This window comes from Sorex fumeus, unplaced genomic scaffold (genome assembly GCF_029834395.1).
Source record: "Sorex fumeus unplaced genomic scaffold, SorFum_2.1 ptg000013l, whole genome shotgun sequence".
Classification (NCBI taxonomy): Eukaryota; Metazoa; Chordata; class Mammalia; order Eulipotyphla; family Soricidae; genus Sorex; species Sorex fumeus.
In genome coordinates, this window is record NW_026606070.1 from 15,800,125 (window position 1) to 15,827,675 (window position 27,551).

Sequence of the window (27,551 nt, forward strand, 5' to 3'; positions counted from 1 at the left end):
CACTCTAGTGTAAATGTAACTGTATTTATTCTCTCACTATCATTTTTCACTCTGCTAACATGGTGTATCCATGCAAACTGCTATCAATAAGTATTTAGGTTATGAGATAAATACATAGTCATTAATCTTAAGAGGTTTTACAAAACATAAATCATCATAAAATATACATTTTTGAGGCTGGAAAAATAGTACCGCGGTCAGGGCCCTTGCTTTGCATGTGGCTGAGCTGGGTTTGACACTCTGCACCACATATGGTCCCCAGAACTAGCCAAGAGCACAGAGCCAAGGGTAAGCCTTGAGCACTATTGGGTGTGGTCCCCAAACAAAAACACAACAACAAAAACAAGAACGAAAATCCATAGTCATTTTACAATCCAGAAACAGATTTCATATCTATTTCATCTCTATTGGTCTAAATAATCTGTTGTACTCATGTAAGTATCTTTCATGAGTACCACTTACCCAGGAATACTCTAAAAGTACCCCGTGAGATGAACAGTCTTTTTGCAAAATGGTCCAAATGCCCATTAATGGTAGCTTAGAAAGGGATGAAGATTACCTAATGGCTACTTACTAACCATAAAGGCTATGAACAATAGCAGTAATAATGGCAATTAGCAATTATTCATAAAATGTAATGGTGATTATCATTTATTTTTAAGCTATCAGAACATACACCAAGCACTTTGTGTACTTCATTTTCCCTCTTCAAAGTGATTTTATATGGGGGCTTTATAGGGGATTTTATGGGGGATAATATAATGAAGGTACTACTATTAATTTCATTTTATAGAAAAGTGCAATTAAATGCCTTAGGAAAAGAAACTTGCCTAAAGTCACCTTATGGGTATTAACCAAATAATAAACTGAATATAAGTCTTCTGACTTGAAAGTCCTGCTATACTATTTTATGGAGCGATAGCACAGCGGGTAGGGCGTTCACCTTACAAGCGGCCAACATGGCCGATCCAAGTTCGATTCCTCCGCCCCTCTCGGAGAGCCCGGCAAGCTACCGAGAGTATTCGATATGCCAAACACAGTAACAACAAAGTCTCCAATGGAGACGTTACTGGGCCCGCTCGAGCAAATCACCTATAAATAGTAATAATAAAAGCATTTTTTGAGATGACTCCTACTTTAGCTATTCAGGACTGACTTCCTTCTACAAAAGTGGGCCAAAAGAATTGCTATCAACACTTCAGTTTGCACTTGCCATGCAGGAATAAAATCAATCCAACTCTTTCTGTCACTTCTCTCTCTTTTTTTTTCCTTTTGCTTTTTGGGTCACACCCTGCGATGCACAGGGGTTACTCCTGGCTCATGCACTCAGAAATTACTCCTGGCGGTGCTCGGTGGACCAAATGGGATGCTGGGAATCAAACCCGGGTCGGCCGCGTGCAAGGCAAACGCCCTACCCACTGTGCTATTGCTCCAGCCCCTCCTAGCACTTCTCTAAAAAAAAAAAAAAGAAAAGAAAAGAAAAACACAAAAACCAAACAAAGATGATTTCTTTGAAGAAAATCCTAAGCAAAATCTTCATTATATTTTCAAAAATAAAACACATTTGGGCATGTCTTCCTTGGTTTCACACTCTGTTCTCTGCCAGTATCCAATTAAAACAACGGATGCAAGTGTCTATTAGTCTCAAGTGGGCAGGGCTGACGATAGATCTTTTTGGTGACAGGTGTGCTGACAAAGCCCTCACCTGGTTTCATGAATGGCTCAAACCTCAGAACAGCTGAGTTGTATTTTTGTTTTGTCTTGTTTTGTTTTGTTTGAGGAAATCTTGGTGTCTGATTACTCAGACTTATTAACAATAAGTCAGGTGACTTACCTAACAAGTCACCTTACAGATTTTTCTGTAAATAAAAATACATACACATAATAGAAATAAATAAAAAAAAGCAAAGCTCAAAATCCTAGAGTTAAATATTTCTGCTATTCACTACTTAGAAGTAATTTCCTTGGGAATTCCAGGATTTATGATTACAGAGGGCTTTACCAACTTTCTTAAAAGGAGCTCTATTTAATTTAATCATGTAACATTCGCATTTATCTGAGGAGGGATTCAAGGCTATTCACTTATTTGACTGATAATATTTATCGTATCTTGAGTGATTATTTTTCTCCAAGTAATTTATAAATTATGACATTATTTTAAACAGTCCACATCTAAACAATAATGGTCTTTATTTTGTTCGCTGGTACAGGGATCATGCCTGTTGTTGCTGAGAGTCTGATTCACTTCAGGTGAATGTGGGGTTCACCAGGGCCTCCTACTGACTCAGTCATGCTGAGGCAACAAACACAGGCAACAACATATGTGCCAGCCACATCCTTTACGGTATAAGCCATCTATCTCTACAACCGGCAACAATAAGCTTTAAGGACTTAATGTCATTTTTTGTGTGTCCGAATTTTTTTATTTCCACCCTATTCCTCTCACTATTTTGCTCTGAATTATTGGTTTTAATGTAATGTGTTTTCCTTTAATGTGTTCTTTAAAGGAGACTAAAAGAGTCCATGAGTACAAAGTCCAACAAAGCTCTATCTTTTATGTTACTAACTGACCCAATTAAAGGATATAATATTATCCTTTCTCTCATTATTAAACATATTGCTCCCCCCTTCTTAAGCTTCACCAAATTGGCAAAGAAGAAAGCATACATATGTCCAAATTTCTGAGAATAATTTGGTATAGTCAGCCATAAGCATAAAAGTTCTTCAGAGAATCTTGTTTAGATCTTCATAACCATTTTGCATTCTAGGCTACAATAGGACCATGCTTGCTTACTCTAAACATTAAATGCTTTTACCCCCTCAGAATTATTCATTGAAAATAGATATTATTGAGCTAGGGATGTAGACCAGTGGTAGGGTACGAGCGTTGCATGTATGAGGTCTTAGATTTGTACGGAGAACCACAAACAAAGCAGACATTTGCTTCCTGTGTTCATAGCAATATTACTTACAATGTCCCAAATGTGGAATCAGAAGAACCCAATGACAGACTGGATAAAGAAGCTGTGGTATGTATAGTTAGTGGAATATTATTCTGTGATAAAAATGAAATTGCACCTTTGAATAGAGCCTGAAGGGATTATGCTTCCTGAAATAAATAAGATATGAAAGATATCTGTGGGTGGTTTCAGTATATGGAGCACTTGAACAACTGAAATGAATTGACAGAAACAAAGTAAAACTCAGGCTGGAGAGAGAGAATTCAGTGGATAGAGCCCTTGCCCTATATGCAGCTGGCATGGGCAGTATCAACAGAACAGCACTTAATCTCTTGAGCACTGCCAGGAGTGATTCTTGAGCTCAAAGACAGGCCCTGAGCACTGCCAGGTGTGCCCTCAATAAACAAAAGCAGGAAAAAAAAAGACAAGTTTCTTCTAGCACAGCGGTAGGGAACAATTGTGCCACAGGCCGTATCGGGTTTGAGAAATCATGTGAACTGGCCCTGTATGTAATGGCATAGGCTCTCTGCATCTGTCAGCTCCCTGTCTGTGCTGTCTGGCCACAAACGATGTTCTAACATCCTTACCAGAAAAAGGGTTCCTGACATCAGTATAAGGAAGCAGTGAAATACGATACAGGAATTCGAAGGACTCGGTGGGCCTGGCCTTTGTATCTATTAACCTGTGTGTGCACCTGCTTTTCTCACCTCTTGGGTAAGATAAAGAATAACAAGCATACACAACATTTCCTTGCAACTGGAAACCTGAGTTCATTTTAAGCATTCAATTAATCGTATTCATTTTTCGAAGTTCCTGGTTTCACCGCCTGAGTCACATACCTAAGACACCTCAGGCAGCAAAATAGTTTTTTTTTTTTGAAGAAAACTTCTCCTGAGCAGACCATGGTGAACGTTTGGCCTCCCATTGCAAACATACACGTAAGGCAGGATGTCCTCACCTGGGTCAGGGGGCAGACAGGCACAGGAAAAGTGAGTCTGATAGCCCACTTTGAAGTCGGAATTGATGGGGTAGTAATCTGCTAACTTGATCATTTTCTTGAACGCATCATAAATAAAAATAAAGCTGATCAGAGAAGAGAAACCCTCCTCTGTAAAGCGAGTGAAGTACTGAACAAGGAAGCTAGCGTCAGTCGCCACCAAAATGAGACACAGGAAGGCTGACCACAGGCCAATCCAAAGGCGAAACTCCAAGTAGTCAAAATTATTGTCCCTGGAAATAAGAAAAAAAAGGCATTTAGACTCCTCTCTAGAACACAGAAAAACATGAAATTATCAACTGTCTGTTGTATAATTGCTAAAAACATAAGACTGCTTTAGACATTAGATAAGAATGCATTCTTATTTTATCCAGAAAAGTATTAAAGCAAATAGCTTTAGTCTAGTAATACAATGTTACTATAAAAAATTTCAGAATTTTGTAAAAAAAAAAATCAAAGTCATACTCACTTATAGGTAAGTAACATTAATACTCTCATTCAAAAAATGTATTCCCTATCTTTATGGAATTTTCAGAGCAAATAGTTGGAAAGACTTAAACTGCTAACACACAAAATATGTGCTCAGTAAATGTTTAAACTTTATTGGTTAATAAAGACACAAAGATAAATATGTTCTATGTGCCCAGGTCACTACAGGATATTGAGAGAGATAAGTTGACAAATATAATCACAGTATAAAACACCACATGAGGGCCAAACGATAGCACAGCTGGTAGGGTACTTACCTTGAATGCTGCCAACCAGGGTTTGATCCCCACCACCCTCATATGGTTCCCCAAGCACTGCCAGGAGTGATCCCTAAGCACAGAGCCAGAACACCACTGGGTGTGAACCCAAAACAAAACAAACAACTTTTAGAATTAAAAAAAAATACTTAGTTAAAAAAATTTGCTTTTTAAAGTAAGTATGTACATAGATAAAAGATCTAATTTTTTCTTATTGCGAGATAAATATATCCTTGTTCAAAATCTTATAAAATAACGATTAAACTTTTGGGCTGGAGCGATAGCACAGCGGGTAGGGTGTTTGCCTTGCACACAGCCAACCCGAGTTCAATTCCTCTGCCCCTCTCAGAGAGCCCAGCAAGCTACCGAGACTATCCAGCCTGCATGGCAAAGCCTGGCAAGCTACCCATGAGGTATTCGATATGCCAAAAACAGTAATAACAAGTCTCACAATGGAGACATTACTGGTGCTCACTCGAGCAAATCAATGGACAGTGCTACCTAGTGATATCAATCTGATCACACATGTACAGAATGAATGTATCTAACTAGAGCAAGAACTTCCAGAAAAATAAAAATTAGGTATGCAAATAGAAACTTTTCAGGCAGACCAGAGAGGGTCAGACCAGAGATGAAAGGTTTGCAGCTGAAGACTCAACTGCAAACTGCAAGTATTAGAATAGGCCACCCCCATTTAAGAGATCATTGTTTTGTTTTTAATGTTCTTTCCATTTCTTACAAGTTAATTAATTCCAGATTCATAAGAGGAAAATAGGTGGATTTATGACCTTTTACCATTTCACTGACTTTTTAAAAATTATGTGGTGATTGCTTTAGTATTTCACAGTATTCCCATTTTATTTTGTCTGAGGCAAATTAAAAATTCGAGGATCATGAATGCTTGATGTTATATAGCTGTGCATTTTAGAAAATGAGTTTCTGGTAACTGTTAGCAACATATTTTAACACTTTTCTGAATACGTTTATTTATCACCATCAACCCAGTTTAAACCAGTCAAAAGTAATTGCCTGATTATTAGAAGAACATCCTCATCGATATCATATTCATATCCATGCTTACCCTGTTAAAAACCTTTTTCATATCATAGCCAAAGTGATCTTTTTAAATGCAAATCAGAAATCTCAGTTTAAAAACTTCAGAAAGCTTCCCACTGCTTTCAGAATACAATTTAAATCCTCATATAACACAATGCCTAGTGCCCAATAAAGAATTGCTGAATGAATTAATGCATGCCTGCCTTCTAAACTTGGCTGAGACAGTTACTGGCATTGGCCAGGATAAATAGTTAGTCTGTAAGCTATCACACTTAACCAAAGTTTTATAATTAGAATTAAAAGTTCCTTAGATACTCCAGTGATTCTATGTACACTTGGCTTGGCTGCAGGGTGTCATACATTTGGCCATACATTATTATGGGTATTTCTCTAAGGGTGTTTGGGTTCTAGTTCAGAATTAAACAGTCAGTTTGAGTGAAGCAGAGAGCTGGCAGTAATATGGATGAACCTCACTTGATCAATGTGAAACCTAAATAGGGCACAAAGTCTGGCTCCCCCATGCAAGAGAAAATTTCCCAGCAGACCGTCTTTGGACTTTGAATATCAGTTGAGACAGCCTTTGAACTTATGCTGAGAACCAGTTGCCTTTGGTCTTTAGCCTGATATTTTCAGATTTTTTGTTTGACAGACTTTACAAGATATGAGGAAATTCCTATAATAAACTATTTATATGAGTATATATACACATCCTAATAGTTCTGATTCTTTGTAGAATCCCAATACCCATTAGTATTGATTAATGAGTGAAATAAGGTTCATTTTATAAAGCCCCAAGTTATGCAGCTTCCGTCATTTTCCAATACCAAGAATATAAGGGAAGAAGTGGACTGAAACAAATTTCTGTAAGCTAATGACAAGGTGGGCCTTAAGAATCGTTGTCTCACTTGTCACCAGTAATACAAATGGAAATATTTTACAAAAACAGAAGCTTACTATCTTGGGGCAGAAAGTTGTATTCTCCACATTTCCTGGAATCCTTCTAAACACACCTAGTTTCCTTTAATGTCTACTGTTTAATTCTAAGCATGTTTCATAAGGTTTTCTAGAGTTGACTATAGAAAAAGTTATGGTATAGGAATTTTGAGGAATGTACTTTATTACACAATGATTCAGATCCAGAGTTCAGAAACATGGCTTTATTACTACTGAGTCAAAGAATTACTGAGAAAAACTTAAAATAAAAGTTTGAAACAATCACCTGATGTTTTAAAATAATGACTTTGTTTTGCTTTTTCAACAAGGTGAAAGTTAGTACAATCTTGATTTGTTCACTCTGGAACTGGGTGTTGAAAGTAGGCAAAGAGATATACACGACAACCTTTCAGTATCTGTATTGCAAACCATAATGTCTAAAAGGAGAAAGAGAGAGAGAGAGAGAGTACCTGCCATAGAGGATGGGGAGGGGGGCAGGAGAGAAACTGGGAACATTGGTGATAGCAAAGGTACACTAGTGAAGGGATGGATGTTGAAATATATGACTGAAACCCAATAATAAACAGCTTTGTCACTGTGTATCTCACTGTAATTCAATTAATAAATATTTAAAAATAATAAGATAAAATAATTAATCTGTCACTGTTACTGTCATTACATTGCTCATCGATTTGCTCAAGTGAGCACCAGTAACATCTTCATTGTGAGACTTCTTGTTACTGTTTTTGGCATATCGAGAACGCCACGGGTAGCTTGCCAGGCTCTGCCATGCAAGCGAGATACTCTCAGTAGCTTGCCGGGCTCTCTAAGAGGAATAGAGGAATCGAACCGGGGTTGGCCGCATGCAAGGCAAATGCCCTACCCGCTGTGGTATATAATGAATGAAATTATAAAATAATTTGTACCACGGTCCTCCCGTTGTTCATCGATTTGCTCGAGCGGGCCCAGTAATGTCTCCATCATGAGACTTGTTACTGTGTTTGGCATATCGAATACCTCACGGGGAGCTTGCCAGGCTCTGCCGTGCGGGCGAGATACTCTCGGTAGCTTGCGGGCTCTCTGAGAGGGGCAGAGGAATCAAACTCGGGTCAGCCATGTTGGCTGCGTGCAAGGCAAACGCCCTACCGCTGTGCTATTGCTCCAGCCCAATTTGTATATAAATTATATAATTCATATAATTTCACCCTATAATGAATAAAATTCTAAAATAATTTTTTAAAGATAAAAAAGCAAAAAGACAAAGCTAATAGTTATTTACATAATTGTCTATAAGAGAGGGTAAGAAACAAAGTCATTAACTAGCCAATTATGAAGAACACTGTCAATCTGAGTACAAGGGGAAAACTGTATCTCCTGAGATTCTCAACAATACGCCAAATTAGTAACTCTAAAATATTTAAATATTTGACAGATAGCTTTATAAAAACAACCCAAATAAAATCATTAAAACCAATGTCACTTCATTATGAAAGTGATGTTTACAACAGCAAGAAGAAAGAATAAAGAAATAGGAAATTAAAAAAACTTATCAACAGTAATGACTATAAGAAAATGGTAGTCAGAAAGACGACTAGTATCCTTGATGCCATGCTTAATTAGGAATTAAGGTACAAAAAGTTATAGGAAATTATATCACAGACAAAAAAAGTCTCTGGTGAATAAAAAGAAGAAAATCTGTTTGTTTCAGAGTGTTTCTAGAAATTTTGGATAAAACCAATAACACAGAAAAACTAAAGAAATTACATTTGAAATATGCTACAGAATGTACTGTTCCGCTACTGACAAATAGAAGCTCTCAACAAAATTAAAGGAATAAACCCAGTAACACAATTGAAGAAAATAGTAACTTGAAGATATATACATAAATTGTCCAAACTGTATATAAAAGAAATTATTAAAAAACCAAATGATAATTATATAGCCTAAAGTCTAACTTTAATTATAAAGCTTCTGTACAACTTTGAATTGTCACTGTCACTGTCCACTGTCTTCCGGTTGTTCACTGATTTGCTTGAGCGGGCCCTTTGAATACAATTATGAAACATCATTCAAATTCCTCACTCAAGAAAAAGAAAAGAAATACAACTCTCTATTATTGAGCTACAATCTGCAAAAACAGTAAAAAGAAACTTTTTTAAAAAGGGGAAAGAGAACTGAAGAAACAAAGTTACAAGTGGTACAAGTGACTTTTGGAATTTTATAACCATACTATTCAATCTGTGCTATTTTAAAAGCTGACAGTCGGTCATTTGTATTACTTTAAGATTCTCTAGTTTTCAGGAAAACTAAGATGTATGTCATGACATACAAATGTGTGGATTATACAGAGCTACTCTTTGAGTCCACTGAAACTACAAAATAATAATGACCAATTCCCAGATGGCTCTGGACTTTGCAATAGGCCATTTTTGGAGGGCCACACCAGACGGAGACAGGTGCCGTCCCTACACCTGCCCCCTAGGAATCTTGGCAGCCACCATCTTCTAGAACCCAGAGAAAGCTCCAGGTACAGTGTGGGGGGTGGCTGCAAACGCCAGGCCTCATGGGACAGGGGAGGAGTCAGCTCTTCTCCTTCACCCTGCCCCAACGGGACTCTGAGATGATGCCCACATACAGCCACCATCTACTTAATCTCACATATGGCCATGATCCAGAGACACAAAAATGAATCTCGGACCTGAGCAATTTGCTGCAGTGAATTCTCCAGACCCTAATTATTAAAATTTTAGAATTCCTAGAGCAACATTATATGCTTTCCATAACAAGCAATTCAAAACACATTGTCTAGTATTGCCTTTTCGACAGGTATGAGTGATGGTGGGATTGGGCTCAAAATATTGAAGGTAACTACAGTAGAGTATTGTGCAATTGTCTGCCACACAGGCAGGGGTAGGTGGGGAATGGGGGGTGCGGAGCGGGATACTGGGGAATTTAATGGATGAAGGGATGGGTGTTTGATGATGTTATAACTGAAGCTCAAATATGAAAGCTCTGTAACTGTATCTCACAGTGAATCAATAAAAAGGGGGACAGAAAAATAAGGACCTATTCCCAAAACAATGGTATAATATCTTGGAGAAAATTTGGATAAGGCCTAGTAAAACAGTTTCTATTTTTGGATAGACAACATCAAATGATAACAAACCCTTAGACCTGGATTACATAGCTGAGAAAGCCAAGTAAAGTGGGGAGGAAATTAGGGGATGAAGAGACAGACTAGAAATAACATAGAACACTGGTGGAGGGTATTAGGTGCTTGGGTAGTAATGAGGTGTGGTAACTCTGCATGAAAACCATGAACATTAAGACTATGGTATTTATTTCCTGTCACTGTCACTGTCCTCCCGTTGTTCATCGATTTGCTCAAGTGAGCCCAGTAACATTGTGAGACTTGTTACTGTGTCTGGCATATCGAGTACTTCATTGGGAGCTTGCCAGGCTCTGCTGTGCGGGCGAGATACTCTCGGTAGCTTGCCGGGCTCTCCGAGAGGGGTGGAGGAATCAAACTCGAGTCGGGCGTGTTGGCCTCGTTCAAGGCAAATGCCCTATCCACTGTGCTATTGCTCCAGCCCACAATAATAAAAATCACTGTCACTGTCCTCCCGCTGTTCATCGATTTGCTCAAGCGGGCCCAGTAACGTCTCCATTGGAGACTTTGTTGTTACTGTGTTTGGCATATGGAATACATCACGGGGAGCTTGCCAGGCTCTGCTGTGTGGGTGAGATACTCTCAGTAGCTTGCCAGGCTCTCCAAGAGGGGCGGAGAAATCGAACTCGGGTCGGTCATGTTGGCTGCGTGCAAGGCAAACGCCTTACCACTGTGCTATAGCTCCAGCCCAATAATAAAAATAAATACCATAAATAAGAGTTCCTCTTACTGAAACAGCATTGCGTCGTAACATTATGTAAATGCACACGATTAAAAATTGATGTCTGTGTGTCCGATATTAAATTCACCACTAAAGTGCAACTCTATCTTTAAAAACCATCTGTCTCCTTTGTTCCAATGCATTTACCACCTTTCCCCAGCCCTTATGATAAACATTAATTGGCCTTAGAGTTTGAAAGTTTATTTTTCTTAATAAAATCATTGCTTTGCTGAGGGACTTCTCGGATTCTTAAGTAAGTTAAAGTTTAAAGGGAGTTGCCCAAAAGGAGGGTATATAATATATAGCACTTCCCAGTCTAATTAAGATCAAGGAAGCTTTTATTTCATGGAACATCTGATGGGACTAGTAATTAATGAAATACACTTTGGGAAAATGTGATCTATGCAAGTAGTTGGTATCTAGATAAATATTACTAATCTGTTAAAATACATAAGCAAATAATACAGTATTGTGAATAAAATAATAATTTGTCACATAAGCACCACATGTTACTCGGTGACGGGTTTAAAGGACGGTTTCTCAAATGTTTCTTGTTGCTTTACAACTGTTTTTCAAATAAATCACTTGAAAATATGTTTACGCTACCAATTATGATGAAACAGAAGGGAAAGTGAGAAAGGAATTTGCTTACTGAAAGGAAAGAGTCTCCATCCTACAGATATCTAAAGCATACGGGGATGCAAACATTTCCTGTAGACTGAGGCTCTGATCACATTGCATCCAATAAATCTTTGTTCCTGTTTATAGTACATGCTTGTTTAATCTTTCCACAAAGGCTTTCTTATTTCACACAATGTTTTCTTAAACATAAAAAAGCTGTTTGACTCTCTCTATAAACTGACATGAACCAAAATCTTTCCAGTGTCCTGTAAATGATGATGGAGGGATTTGTAGTGGTTCTCTACACAAAGCCCAGAGCATCACTTAAAACTGGAAATGTTAAATTCTCCAAACCATGCTGAGTTTTCAACTCAGTCTTTTTTTCAAAATAGTTATAAATCCTCATTTTTCCTCTGTCATATGGTCATTTTGGAAGACATGCCAGTTTCAAAGGCTACAATAGAAGTCCTCAAAGGCATATTTATATAGGTAATGGCATTTCTAATATTAAAATTCTCAAAATATAAAATGATATAAGAATATGGTAACAGAAACAAAAGTGCTGAAAATCCTTAGATATCCTGAAATCTGTCCGAGGATGACATCTGCCAGTAATGGCGATTCTCATTTAGAAGCATCAGATTCACAAGAAAGAGACTGCGATACCCAATTTGATTTTGTAATTGTGTGCTTATGTGGCTACTCAGCTAATTCACTTAACTCATTTTTCTCTTTCTTAAAATAATCTGTCAATTTCTAAAAGAAAATATTGATAGCACAATGGTCATACCCATAAATAGTCTAGTGATCCTATAAGAGGCTTAAGCTCTGGAGATATAAAACAGGAATTCAAGTTGCAGCCAACACTCCCAACAACTGGTGATGTCACCCGCAGTTTACCTGGTGATACCATATCCACTTTCTTATCTATAAACAGGTTATGGTATTTGACAAGAATTAAATGGCTTAGTGCGAGTAACACACTTAGTGAAACACTTAGTGTGAGGTTCACACTCTAAATCTCGATATTCATCTTTAGTTAAGAACACTGAAACTAGAGCTAGGAGTAGTGAAAAGTAGGGGCATCCAGTCTTTTTCATTAAAAGAGTCAAATCATTGTAAGCCAGTCATTTCCTTTTTTCTAGTGGGTCATTCATGGAAGCAGACAGAAGGCATTCTCAGCTGTGACTCCGAGGAAAACAACAATGAGCTATTTACAGAAGGTGTGATTTATAAAGAATGGGAAGACTTAAGAGATATTCCAGAGAGACTTGGGCACCAGCAATATCAAGAAGCTATTTCTAGTTCCTGGCTTCTAAAGGTCAAGGAAGGAAGAGAAATTTCCAGAGCCCCGTGAGGGCTATTCAGCCATCATGGAGGAGAGACAGTGTGAGTAGGCAAGACACTGCTACACTGGCATGTGGATACAGAGGGCGAAGGTGGGGTTGAGAAGACGCAAGGTATCTCCCTTGCTGTTTTATGATGCTCTGTTCGCACTAATCAAACCCAACAGGGGCCGGAACAAGTCCTGGGTGTTGCTATCCAAGGGGTCAGGTTCACAATGCATCAGCGGTTAAATGACAAAGGATGGTGGGGAAGCAAGTTCGTAATATGGCATAATGTGCCTCTCTAGGATCAGATGTAAAAAGTATCATATCTGGGGCTGGAGGATAGCACAGCAGGTAGGGCATTTGCCTTGCATGCGACTGACCCGGGTTCGATTCCCAGCATCCCACATGGTCCCCCGAGCACTGCCAGGAATAATTCCTGAGTGAAGAGCCAGGAATAACCCCTATGCGCCACTGAGTGTGACCCAAAAAGCAAAACAATAAATAAATAAATAAATAAATAAATAAATAAAATAAAGAGTACCAGATCTTTCAGCCTCCAGCTCCTAAAGTTCTTCTGTTCTCTTTCACATAATACCATGTGGGGCTCTCTCTACAGCAGTATTTCCCAGCGTGGACACTGCTGCCTCAATAAATGGGGCAGCTGGAACAATCCAAGGATTCTAGTAGGTGGCAGAAAATGATCCAAGGGTTCCATAATAGCTTCCATTACAACAACTGGTGTATGATGTCCGTCCCCTCCCCCCACCCATGGAAGAAGGTAGGTTTCCTAGAGGCTACTGAGTAAGTATGCTTGCTGGTTGTTGTTTTCCGAAAAGGGGTCGGTAGGCCAAATCAGTTTTGGGAACCTCAAGCATACACTGTGAATGCTCATTTAGTGGAATATAAAGTAACAGAATGGGAGACTAACACCCAAGGATAATAAAGATAATAAAGCTAAGGGCCAGGAGGACTGCTCCACGGATTGGAAGTCGGCCTCGCATACTGGGGTAAAAGGCAGCTGGGATAGAGAAGGGACCACTAAGTGAATGATGCTTGGAGGGCTAGCTCAGGATGGGAGATGTGTGCTGAAAGTAGACTATAGACTGAACATGATGATCACTTACTACCTGTATTGCAAACCATAACATCCAAAAAGAGAGCGAGAAAGTAAAAGGGAATATGCCTGCCACAGAGGCGGGGGAGGGGGGTGGGAAGGGGTGAGGATGGTGGGAGGGATACTGGGAACATTGGTGGTGGAGAATGGGCACTGGTGGAGGGATGGGTACTAGAAACTGCATGACTGAAACATAATCATGGAAATTTGTAAGTCTGTAACTGTATCTCATAGTGATGCATTGTAGCACTGTAGCACTGTCCTCCCATTGTTCATAGATTTGCTCGAGCAGGCACCAGTAACATCTCACAACAAATTGTGAGAATTGTTGTTACTTTTTTGGCATATGGAATATGTCACGGGCAGCTTGCCAGACTTTTACCTTGCAGGTGAGATACTCTTGTAGCTTGCTGGGCTCTTCGAGAGGGGTGGAGGAATTGAACCCGAGTTGGCCGTGTGCAAGGCAAACGCCCTACCCGCTGTGCTATCGTTCCAGCCCATGGTGATGCATTAAAAAATTTATATACATATATATATGAAACAAAAAAAAGAAATACTCATTTATAATTAGATTTGTTATACATACTTGCTGAAATTAAATAGAAGCCTCTCAAAAACTAGAACAGGTCCTGTGCTGCTCAAGATAGTGAGTGGTTGACCGGCAAAGAGGCAAAAGACAGCTCCAGAGACAGCGGTGCCCAAGAAGCTCTCCAGCACACCCTGAGAGAAAAAAAACAAAAGTGTTGAAACAAACAGATTTTTCATCCTCTTCAGCAGGGTTCTTTCATTAGGATAAATAAGCCACACATACATGCTATCATGAGGGCTGGAGCACACATACAAACCTATTAAAGATGAAGAATCAATATGCACAGAGCATGTACAGCATCCCTTATTTCACCAAATTTCACTCGACACCTAAGGTTGAGTTGTTCCCAAGAACTAAGTGACTGTAAAGCACAGTACTTGAGCACAGAAGACAAAAGGTGACTAAGAATATTAATTCAAGTTTCTGCACATAAAATTGCATGATATAATCCCACCAAGGAGGTAGAAGAGATTTAAGTATGTTTAGTGTCTTTTTATTTTGGTAGGTAACGTCATTGTAGTTTTAGCCCAATTTCACCTTGCACAGAGCAGAAATTTATAAGTACCTATATTTTATGCATAAAATCTAGAGTTTTTTTCCTACAAAAGAGGAAAAAAGCAAGAGGGAGACAAAATGTGGCTTTTGTCCTGTACCCACTAAAATATCAAATAAAAAAAATCTATATATTTATCATCCAGTAAGAAATTACACAAAAGCCCTAATTTACTTTCTTGCTAGAATACATAAATTCACAGTGACAGGAATAGTTAAATCTCTGTGGTCACATGTCCCCATAGTTCTATCTCTGAAATCAAACAACTAATTTTCCTTTAGCATAACACGAACAGAGAAACACAAAACATCAAACAACACTCACTTATAAAATTACCCTAACTTTCTTAAGATGTCATTTGGGACCAAGTCTTCATCTAAAGGCACACAAGCATACTTCCTATATTTTCATCACTTCAAACTGTATTTACAGAAGCATGTCTATTTATATAAGTTCCTTCCCTTTATAAATGGATATTTTTAAATAGAAAAAACAGTCTCTTTATTCAGATATATGCCATAAATCTAAGGAATAAATCTGTAGTAAGAAATCTTCCCAAATGAATATTCTATAGTTTTATAATATACAAGATATACTTAGTGAGATTAATTTACAGAGTAAAATTATGTGTAACTTTATGTGTACATAATTCAAAACACTACCAAAAAGATTGCCCTGTTTTAGAGGACCTACTCAGAGAGATACAACTTACATTATAAGAAACAAGTAGCCTCTTAATAAACCATCCTGTGACTGGAACAGAGTGAATTTATGGGGATTTGAGAAGCTTATCAGTCATTCCCCACCATCTTTCATACCAGTTAACCTACTAACAGTCACCCTCACTAATTCAGCTCTTTCCACTGACCCAGAAATACTCCAACGACTTTTTATCTCTCATTGTATAATACAGATAAAGTAAGTTTAGTTTTTTAATCAACTTAAAACATGAACACACTTATCTACACTCTAAAAACATCTTCGAAGACCCATATTGTAGCAATCACTCTAAATACTTTTATGCTTCTTCAGAATCAGTAATATTTTCCTTAAAAGGACATTGACCAAAAAAATCCTTCACTTTGAAGGGTTAAGTATAATTTTGCAAACAGACATACACAAAAAACCCTCTGCTAGACCATACCTATTGTAATAATGGGGTTAACAGATGAGGGAAAAGTGAGAAGGAGCTGACAAGTAACAAGACTAGCTTTTTAGTTTCTTACATACTAAGTAGACATATTCTAAAACAATTAAGAACTTCTTCCCCTCAGGAAGTCCATTAGAAGTCCAGCAAGGAGAGTTTGCCAGGGTACCTTCTATACATTGATACGGGTTCTACTGTATAGCTGAAGGATCATAGCTAATTATTTTTTATTTTAGCTATTTCACAAATAACCAAGTGTCAGGTTCATTTTTCCTCAGAGACAAAGAAAGAGATTTCTTGGTGTCCAACAAAAAGTATTATTCTTGATGTCTCACAAGTTAGATACTGAGATTCAGAAGCAGTAAGTGCTAGGAACAAATTCACATTCAATGCTGCACAAATCTTTGGAATCCGGCTGCCTGCTCAAGCACTACCTCACCCCTGGCAAGGATAAACAGGTGCATCTGCAGCTGGACAGCTCTTAGACATGCAGTTTTTCACCTCCTGAGCCCAACTTTGGCTGCTTTATACCTATATAATTTGCGACTCCTTTTTAGGACTTACTCTCTCTGTGTGTAACATGAAAAGGTACAATTGCAATGTTCCATAGACACACAGCAGGTACATGTGATAAGGCTGAGTTTTACTGAATCATTTCTTATCAAACAAGGAGAAGTCACTATTTCTTATCACTCCTGCAGGAATAAAATACATCACAGACTGGATCTGAGAGAGAATATGATGAAAAAATATGTGAGACTAATATTTCTCTACTTGTGACAGAGAGATGTAAGGCTTGGAGCTAGGGACTGTTTGTGAGCTGTTGCTGTACACACAACCGGGTTCAACCTCCAGGCAACACATTTGGTCCTCTGAGTTTTGCAAGATTCCAGAGGTGTATGCTCCGGTGTGAATACCATTAGGTTGGTCCAAATATACACAAACAAAACAATTCTCTACTTGGCATGGCTACTGATATATGTGAGGAAAAGAACAGGGTATTCCACGTATATGTGTTTTAATTCCTAAACTCTGTCATATACTGTTCTTCCAAGTTCTTTGGAAGCACTTAGGAAATGGTAAAGAAAGTAAATAAGAAATTCCCAAAGCACACCATGGGTTCCACTTTTCCAAGGTCAACAACCATTGCTGCTCCCTAAGTATAGATAACAACTACTTTCTTTCAGACACAGTTTTGATTTATGGAAACCCTATGACTGTTAAAAGGGCAGATTATTTTTATTTCAGTACTTGATCCTTTGGTAAGTACTACAGTTTCCATTCTGTTGCTGAAGATTTTGAAACGAAGACAGGTGATTTATTATATGCACTACACTGGAAACTTGCTTAAACTGAGAGAAGCTTCCAGCATTTCTGAGAAAAGAACTATTTTCACCATCTTGACAGGTTACTACTCTTGACAATACAGAACATTTAAAAATAATCTCATGCAAAGAAAAGTTGATGGTAATTAGAATTGAAAGCAATTTATATGGAGAGCTATCAGAAACACCTCTTCTGATTTATTCTGTCTATTAATATAAAAATAAAATAATTTGTGGAAAAGTGTATTTTTTTAATAGCTACAACTCAAAAAGACACTATACACCTGATTTCCCATAGCAGAATAAGCCTGCTAGTAACTCATGAGAATGTAGAGACTGAGATGCAGCAAAATCAGGTCCCACAAATCATACCAACTTCAGTTTGGTTTGGCTTTTATTTTATTCCATTTCTGATCAGGTAATTTCCCACTGTGAAACAAATGAAAGAGCTTAAGAACTGCCAGTCAAGAAATCTCGAGTCCAGAGTCAATTGTTTTGCCACCGACGAGCTGATGATGTTGGAAATGGAACTTAATCTCCATCACTTTAAATTTTTTATTATAATAAAAAAGTCAAGATGATAAAATAGAGTAATGCATTCTGGAGTATGACAATCTCAAGTTGACACCTGGACTGAACCATTTGCATAATCAATTACTAATCAAGTTATTATAATATCTCTATGTCTTACACAGTGACTGAGCACATTAGAGAATGTATATTTAATGCATAGCATAATCTCTGCAGGTAACACATTTTTGATGAGTAGTAGCATATAGATTAAGTATTTATTTAGATAAAAGATTAGAAGGCTGGGGCTAGAAAGATAGTGCAGTGAGTAAGGCACTTTTGATCCTTAGCGCCCAATATGGCCTCTAATTCCCACCAGGAGTGATCCTTAAATGCAAAGTCAGAAATAAGCACTGAGCACTGTCAGGCGTAACCAAAAATATGAACAAAATACCCCCTAACGATAAGAAAACTGAACAAGATTTCTAATGTCTTTTCAGGCGGCTCAAAAACCGTATCTCAGTGAGGAATACCTGAGTTTAAATCTTAGCTGCTGCAACATTTACCAAGGTCTCTAATCTTACTCTGTCTATAAAATCAGTGAATTTTTCATAGAATAATTATAAAATATTAAATAAACTAATAATATAGAAGAGCTAAGAATAAAGTAGAAATATAATTAAATGTTTGCTGGAAAGACCTTTGCTGCTTCTCATCCTTTTCTTTTCAGTCTGCCTCAAATATTTCTCCTTTCTTCAAATGCACAAGGACATGAAGACAAAAAAGATAAATGACTCAGAAAGAAAAGGAAGATTAGTTCACAGGGAAAATGGGGAGAAAGGAAGTCTCTTCATATCTTCAGTGTTCCCCAGAGCAAATCTGAAATAGTTAAGAGTAGCACTATAGCACTATCCTCCTGTTGTTCATCGATTTGCTCGAGAGGGCAACAGTAACGTCTCTATTGTGAGACTTGCTGCTACCGTTTTTGGCATATCGAATATGCCACGGGGAACTTGCCAGGCTCTGCCGTGTATTTGTGGGGGGGGGGGGGGGGAATACTCTCGGTAGCTTACCAGGCTCTTCAAGAGGGATGGAGGAATCGAACCCAGGTCGGCCGTGTGCAAGGCAAACACCCTACCCACTGTGCTACTGCTCACATCCAGGATGTGAGGGTGACCTGGCTACGACATCTGTAACCCCATTGATAAGAGTAATTAAAAAAAAAAAGACTTCAGCAATTTACAGTTGTTTTCATCCATTGTGCTGCTAAACAGAATCAACTCTAATAAAACCAAAGAGTTTTTGGTTTCCTTTTTGTTGTTGCTTTTCAAAATTTATTTTTTATTGAGGTAACATGGATTTCCAATGTGTAAATGTGTATATGTTTCCAGGATATTTTGCGACTTACTACATTTTGTCCGCCATCAAGTGGCCAATATTGCCCTACCATGATCTACTGGACCCTTTCAACCCTCTCTCCCACTTGAGAATTTCAATTTCTTTTTTTTTTTAAATTTTTATTAGTGAAACACCATGAGGTACAGTTGTAGACTTACAAATTTTTGTGCTTGGCTTTCAGTTATACAATGATCCAGTACCCATCCCTCCACCAGTGCCCATTCTCCATCATTTACATTTTTTAAAAAATTTTTGTTAGTGAAATACCATGAGGCACAGTTGTAGATTTACAAATTTTTGTGCTTGGGTTTCAGTTGTACAATAATCAAATACCCATCCCTCCACCAGTGCCCATTTTCCACCACCACGGGTCCTAGTATCCCTCCCACAGGAATTTCGATTTCATAGTCAGATTTTAAAGACTGTTTTCACAGGACATTGCCAATTTCCTTGTTTTTTTTCTTCATAAACCACACATGAGTAAGAACCTATGACACAATAGTAATCACCTATTTACTTTACAGTAGTAAAATAAAATGCCACGTCCATAATAACTTGTCAATATTTTTTGTTGTTAGATGAGGGTGAATTTAAACCAAAAATGGTCCTTGTTTATACAGTGACAGAAATTCCTTAGTAAAAAAAAGTATTAAACACTCAGAGATTAACAGTAATATTTATTATTTCAAAGCCCCATCGTGATTACAACACCAGCACTTTATGTCTTTGAGCTCCCTGTAATGAGGGTTGCCAGGGAAATCATGTCTGTTGAGACTAATGAGAAACAAGCACTTCAAGATAGCCAAACATTAAAATTTTAAATGCATGTTATAAACTACGACTTAAGCTCAGTAGAGCATCTTCAAATAACACTAAAAAATGACCTTTGTTGGTTTGTGTCCTTTTATTAGGGAATTTACCACTTGAATTAATAATTATAATCCTGTTCAGGGAAGCTGAGTATCAATAAAAGAAGAAAAGTGGCATCACTACCTAAGAAAATAAAATGCTTTCAACTTCTTTGACAATTTTTAACAAAATAAAACTTGAAAGATATTTTGGTAACAATAAATGATTCAGCATTCAACAACGTTATTGTCATATTTTAAACCTGACTTTGTAAAGTACTCACATGTTTCTGATAGTAAAAGATAAATTTTAGCTGATACAGGTAGTGATCTATACAAATTTTGCAGTATGTGAAACAATAAAATCAAATTTCTCTAGTATAGTCTTTAAAGATGAAATTTAGCCAAGAAAAAAAAGATGCAGTCTGATGCCATTGAAACATGGCCATTGAAAAGAGGCAATCAGATCTGAATTATCTGCAGGAGTTTTGATGACAGGTCTCCCAGCATAAGCCAAGACACAAAAATAAATGGAGAAATGATGCAAGAATCTTTTAATCAAATTTGGGTCACACAAGTATTATCTGGAAAGCTTATTAAAATAAAAAATATACGAGTTTTTATTTCTTCTCTGAGTAATTAAATTAGAATTTCTAAAGATCAGGACAGGCAAAGGCATCATCTTTTTCGTCTTAACTCCCGAGGTGATTTCTAGTGTTACCCAAATTTGGGGCATATCCATTTAGGTAAAAATACGAATCCTTGTTAAAAATATGAATCATCTGCTAACATTGTTAGTAATCAGTTGCCCAGATTATTCATCTACAAAGGGGAAGAATGAACATATAACACTCGTTTTATGTTTTACCTACAAAGCTGCAACCTACAACTCCGTGATTTCTCTCTGGGCAAAACACAGATAACAAATCCTTATCACTGTCTACTCTGTCTAAAATGTGTTTTGTTAAGTGAAATGAGTCAGAAAGAGAGGGACAGACATAGAAAGATTGCATTCATCTGGGAAATATAAAGTAACAAAATAAGAGATGAACACCCAAGAATAGCCGAGATAAGTACCAGGAGGTTCACTCCATGGTTTGGAGGCCAGCCGCACATGCTAGGGGAAAAGGCAGCTCAGATAGAGAAGGGAGCACCAAACAAAGAATGTTGGGAGGATCCTCCAAGGATGGGAGATGCATGCTGAAAGTAGACTCTAGACAGAACATGATTGCCACTCAATGCCTCTTTTGCAAACCACAGCACCCAAAAGGAGAGAGAGAACAAAAAGGAATGCCCTGCCACAGAGGCGGGGTAGGATGGGGGGATGGGGGTGGGTGGGAGGGATACTGGGATCATTGGTGATGGAAAATGGGCACCGGTGGAGGGATGAATACTTGATCATTGTATAACTGAAACTGAAGCACAAAAATTTGTAAGTCTACAATTGTACCTCATGGTGTTTCACTAATAAAAAATTTTTTAAAAATAAATGAATAAATAAAATGTGTTTTGTCTTCTCAAACAATATTTCTGTTTACACTTCCCAGCAGGAACAGAAAAAAAAGAGGGAAGAATTTTTTAAATGTAGTAACTTCTTGATTGAAGAAAAGTATGAGTAAAAATCTTTAACAAGGTGCTTCAACTCCAAGTCAAATGGAATGATGGGCAAGAGTGAAAGGCTTTATAACAATTTTGTTTGTTTCAAAAGTTGGATATGTATGATCTTATGGCCACAATATATATGTCAATATTACAAAAATCATGTCCAGAATAATATATATAATATATAATATATAATATTATATAATGTATAATATATAATAATATAATAATATATAATATAATATATAATATATAATATATAATATAAAAGGAAGTAAAACATAAAAATTTAATATATAAGTATTTTTATAATCCTGGAATAGAAAAGCCTCTAAATATATCATAAAAATTTTTAAAAATACTATAAAAAGTTGATTTCAACAACATAAAAACTGACTTGTACAGCAAAAATAGCATTATAAATAAAGCTAAAAGACATTATAGATCTAGGGAAAATATATTTGTAACATTCCTAATGAGCAAGAAAAAATATCTCTTTATTGTACAGAGTCCTTACAAGTAAATGAGAAAATACAAAAGATCCAAAAGTAAAATATAGCAGACAAATATAAATATAAATATTAAAAATTTTTAAATATATTTACCCTGCATAAATATGAAAGACTTGAATTGACTAATTATAACTATTTCTTAAACTAGAGAAGGACAAAAATGAGAATATGGGTCAAAATTATATCTTCATAAATGGGTAAGTAAAAGGGTATTCTTGTCCACTACCTGTAAAAGTACATACTGATACATCCTTTGTAAAGTTAGATAATATATAAAATTATAAATTAATACAGATATGAATATATACACAATATTCTGCTAGGAATTCACTCTAGTATTACAAAAGAAAAATAATTAAGAGCTACGGGTTAACCCTAATTGCCACTGAATGTGGCCCTAAGCCCCGAAAAACCAGAAAGCCTACTGATAGGGTACTTATTAAAGAAGTCAGAGCATATGAATCATATGCATAGTATATAAAAGAATCAAAAATTATACTAAGTATCTGGAGTAAAGTAGAAAGGCCTCCATGAAATGCTATTTATGATACAACATACATATGATGATTTTATTTGTATAAAATTCTATATCTACCAGTATGTTTACATATGCCTTGCACCAAAAAACTCTATCATCTTTTATCATTTGAGACAACCAACCTGTCTAAATTTCTATCATTTCCTGATTTCCAAGCAATTAAGTTGACAAAGTTTTTTTCTTTTAAGTGATAAGATTCTGGCAGTGTAAACAGTGACAAATAATTTTGATCAAACAGGTTTAATTCAGAATTTGTTCTTAATGGATACACATCATTTAAAGTATTTTCCTGAGAAGAAACGGCCAATATTAGGTGGTATGGTGCCGCCAGCAGGTCAATCTGTACCTGTGAGATGAGTGCATCAGCAGCCTGATGGTGCCTTCAGACTTCCAGATACGCCAAAATTGATGCTGTGCCTTTGGCCAGACCCCAAAAACTTGGGGCAAAGTTTACCAAGAAAGTAAACGGCCAAAAGTTAGGTATATGGGAGACTCACTCACAAACCACCTTTGGCTCACCTATATAATTGGCGGCATGGCCTCTCTGGTTGCTGATCAAACTGCTTAACGACCATGATCCCAGAGACTCAGAACAAATCTTGAAACCCAGAGGCTTTTGGAAGACATGCGTCCGGACCGCACAGGAGGTTACTGTCGCTGGGCCACCCCAGGGGGGAAAGGGTGCTGTCCCTCTGCCTGCTCTCCCTAGGAGACTAGGTGGCCGCCATCTTCCAGAGACCATTGGACCATTAGGTTTGGGCCCACAAGTTAAAAGACACATGGGGCCTCATGGGATGGGGGTGGAGCCAGCACTTTCCTCCCCACCCCAACGAGACCCCGAGTCACTGCCAACAAATGGCCTCTGGCTCCTGATCAAGCTGCTTAATGGCCATGATCCCAGAGACTCAGAAACAAATCTCAAAACCCAATGGTTTTTGGCAGAAATGCGTCTGGTCCCTGCAGTAGGTTACAGGTGCTGAGCCACCCCAGGTGGGAATAGGTTTCGTGCCTTGTCCTGTTCCCCTTGGCAGCCCGGTGGCCACCATCCTCCAGAGGCCACTGGACAGTCAGGTTTGGGCCCGCAGTGACGAGACACATGGGGCTTCACGGGATGAGGGTGGAGCCGGCCCTTTCCTCCTCGTCCCAACGAGACACTGAGTGGCCGCCCACGAATGGCCTCTCTGGCTCCTGATCAAGCTGCTTAACGGCCACAATCCCAGAGACTCAGAAACAAATCTCGAAACCCAGCAGCGTTTGGCAGAAATGTGTCCAAACCACACAGTAGGTTACTGTCGCCTGGCCACCCCAGCAGGGAAAGGGTGCTGTCCCTCTGCGTGCTCCCAATTGGCGGCTCGGTGGCCGCCATCTGCCAGAGGCCAATGGACAGTCAGGTTTGGGCCCGCAGTGACGAGACACATGGGGTCTCATGGGATGGGGATGGAGCCAGCCCTTTCCTCCCCGTCCCAACAAGACCCCAAGTCGCCACCCACAAACGGCCTCTCTGGCTCCTGATCAAGCTGCTTAACAATCCCAGAGACTCAGGAAACAATCTTGGAACCCAGCAGGTTTTGGCAGAAATCCCTCCAGATTTAATTGTTAAAATTTCAGAATTTCAAAATTGTGCAGCCGCTACTGCAGCCGTGGGACATCATATGTTATTCATAACGAGCAATAGAAAACAAATTGTCTACTGTTGCCTTTTCGGCAGATCTGAGTGTTGGGGTAAAATCCCAAATAATAATGGTGGGTGTGGTGTCAAAATATTGAATGTAATCAAAGAAGAGAGAGAATAATGTGGAAATCATCTGCCCCAGAGGTAGGGGGAGGGTGTGGGATGGAGGGATACTTGGGTTTTTGGTGGTGGAGAATGGGCACTGGTGAAGGTATGGGTGTTTCATTGTATGACCGACACTTAAACCCAAAAGCTTTGTAGCTGCTCTCATGGTGATTCAATAAATAAAATTATAAAAAATTTTAAAAAAAGTAAGGTGGAGTTCATGCCCAATCCAATCAGTCTAATCAGTGGCTAAATAAATAGCAATATTCCTACATTAAAAAAACAAAAAAGAAATGGCCAATATCCCTGGGAAGAGCAGAGAACCATTTTACAGCATTAATATTGTCTATAAAAACTCAATTGTTTCATTCCAACAGATCACACATACCTATCTTTGAAACTGGAATATGTCTCTGACAGATTTTAACATGTGAACTTAAATTTTCAGTTCAAGGTTGAAATACAAAATTTAGGTAATCTGTATAGTAAAACAATTATCAAACAGCTTTAATCTTACTGTTAGAAATTGCAAATGATAATCTTTGTAAAGAAGTGTCTATCTTATCGAGGAATCTCATATGTGAATATGAAATGACACATTTCCAACTTATGCAGATTGATCAAATATTCTCAGCACAGCAGTATGTTAAAATAAATTCTCAAATTTAGAGATGCCAGCTATAAATGTTCCTTATTATGAGACAAGTTCCCTTAAAATGTGCTGTTAGTCACTATAAATATCACAAAATTCACAGAATTCTAAAATTCGTATTGCGTTCTTTTACAAAAAGGTTTGTGAAAATAGAATTATATTTACTCCAGAAAAAAAATGAAAATGGCTTTTTCACCAAGTCTTCACTCTATACCGCATTCAGTCATTCACAGTCAACTATGCTGACATAAACTAAAATTTTTTGTGTTCTACGAAGCTCAGAGAACAATTTTTAAATAATAAAAAGACTGGTCACAAAGTATCAAAAAGCAATCTATATTAATATCTTTCCCATAAACTAAATTATCCACAAATATTTATAAATTCAATTTTATATCAAAATTTCATTTGGCCAGCACCAAATAAAATCCCAGAAGCATAATAAATTTTGGTGATACATATTTACAGTGTGAAGTCATCAACAGTTAAAATAATTTAATTGAAAATAAATGAATAGGACACTACCCATTTTTCCATTTGGCAGCCAAGAATCCAAACACAGTGCTATGAATTGGTGGCATGGTCACAGAGAATTCAGTTGTTGGAAAACACAGTATAGCTGAAAAGTTTTGGATTACTTCACAGTGTCAATGGAAGCAAAGCGTTATTGTTTTGGACTTACTGAAAAGGATAATTTGGTACTGCACAACTGCTAAACCTCAGAATGCCTATATGTTAGCCTTTTGCTGTTGAGCTCTGAGTACAGAAAACATTCTAAAGCGAGGGTTGGGTCGCATATGTGAGTAAGGTCAACTCTTGGCAAAGTTGTTTAGTAACCCCATAAACTCAAGTTAAGCACTTAAAGATGGAACCTAGAAATAACCACTTTAAAGCCTCAGACCACCTGATAGTCAAAATATATATGCCAAATGGGTGAACTAATTATACACTCATTTTGCCATTATAATTTTAATACACTTGGAGCTACTAAAGTCTCTGTTGTTTTACTTTGAATACAGTTACATGTCTGTCTGTCTGCCCTCCGGTTGTTTATCGATTTGCTCAAGCGGGCCCTGTAACGTCTTCATTTTGAGACTTGTTGTTACTGTGTTTGGCACATTGAATATGTCACAGGTAGCTTGCCAGGCTTTGCTGTGCGGGCGAGATACTCTTGGTAGCTTGCCAGGCTCTCCAGAGGGGCGGAGGAATCGAACCTGGCTCAGCTGGGCTGGCTGCACGCAAGGCAAATGCCTTACCGCTGTGCTATTGCTTCAGCCCACAGTTACATGAGAAACTTATATTTCCTAAGATCTCATAGTACATATATAGATATAATGCATATATGTATATACCTTATTATTAAGTACATGTGTGAATATAAAAATATATGAGTCAGCACAAGCACATGCATATTTGTATAGGTTTATATATCTATATATTTGAGCTGTGAATTAAGCGTTTAAATGTAATTCCTGTCTTTGAGCAGAAGCTGACAAAAGAGTTTGTTAACAACAGCAGTGAAGTGATTCATCTGTGTTTTCACAACATATTTCTACCCAGCACCCATGTCTATTTGTAGCCTGACAACAAAGGCCCTATGTGAACCATCTCTGAGCTGTCTGTCTTTAAAAGCAAGGACACTATTCCCAGGTGACTCATTTTAGCTACATGTACTTTTGAGAATAACCCACTGTCACATTTATGAAGGCATGGGATATAATTGAAGATTATTGCAGGCTATGCCAAAACTTGGCTGCTTAGTCTTGATTTAATGTTTAGAAAATCAAAAGAATTCAGAGAACTCTGCCACGTCAGTGTCTCTTACTAACATACTACAACTGGTATCGCTTGAATGATTTCCTCTAGAAAAAGAGCACTTTAGCAACACTCTAGAGTCCATAAATACTTTCAGAATGTGGACTCTTGCCCATTTTGGTCACTTATTTGCACTGTCTGCTACACAATAAACACTCAATAAATTTTTCAAAGAATTAATCAACGAGATGAAATGATCTGGTTCATCACCAAATCCCCTGAAAAAACTGTTCTTCAGATTCTATGTTAAAAAGAATAATATCACTAGCAGCAAAATTTCTACATATTGAAGTACCTATCCTTTAAGTTTTGAGATGCTCTTCACCAAATTAAATCATCACACTCTCTTGTTCTCAAAATAAATAAAATCAATAGATACATTAATCTAAGTCATATTACTATAAGAAGACTTAATACAATAGCTATCTGTAAAAATGTTCATACCAGTGATATTAAAATACTTGAATATATATAATTATCATATAATGATTAAGTTGGGGCATGGATGTATTTACTAGCCAACTTCTATTTATACAACTTCTATTTATACAAATTATTTTAGATCTAGAATCCCAGGGTTTAGATCCATGCTTAGAAATTGCTTTAGGCCACCCAGACAATTGACAACTACTCAGTC

General features: G+C 37.7%; 1 protein-coding gene across 2 annotated transcripts in view; it reads right to left on the reverse strand.

Moving 5' to 3' along the window:
• SLC4A4 (solute carrier family 4 member 4) overlaps positions 1-27,551 on the reverse strand; it is a 346,379-nt gene that overhangs the window by 84,206 nt on the left and 234,622 nt on the right. For both annotated transcript variants that reach the window (XM_056111484.1, XM_056111485.1), the window contains exons 12-13: positions 14,235-14,368; positions 3,919-4,190 (exon numbers count right to left, since the gene is read on the reverse strand). In XM_056111484.1, the coding sequence (XP_055967459.1) occupies positions 3,919-4,190; positions 14,235-14,368 (406 nt within the window). The remainder of the gene's footprint in view (positions 1-3,918; positions 4,191-14,234; positions 14,369-27,551) is intronic.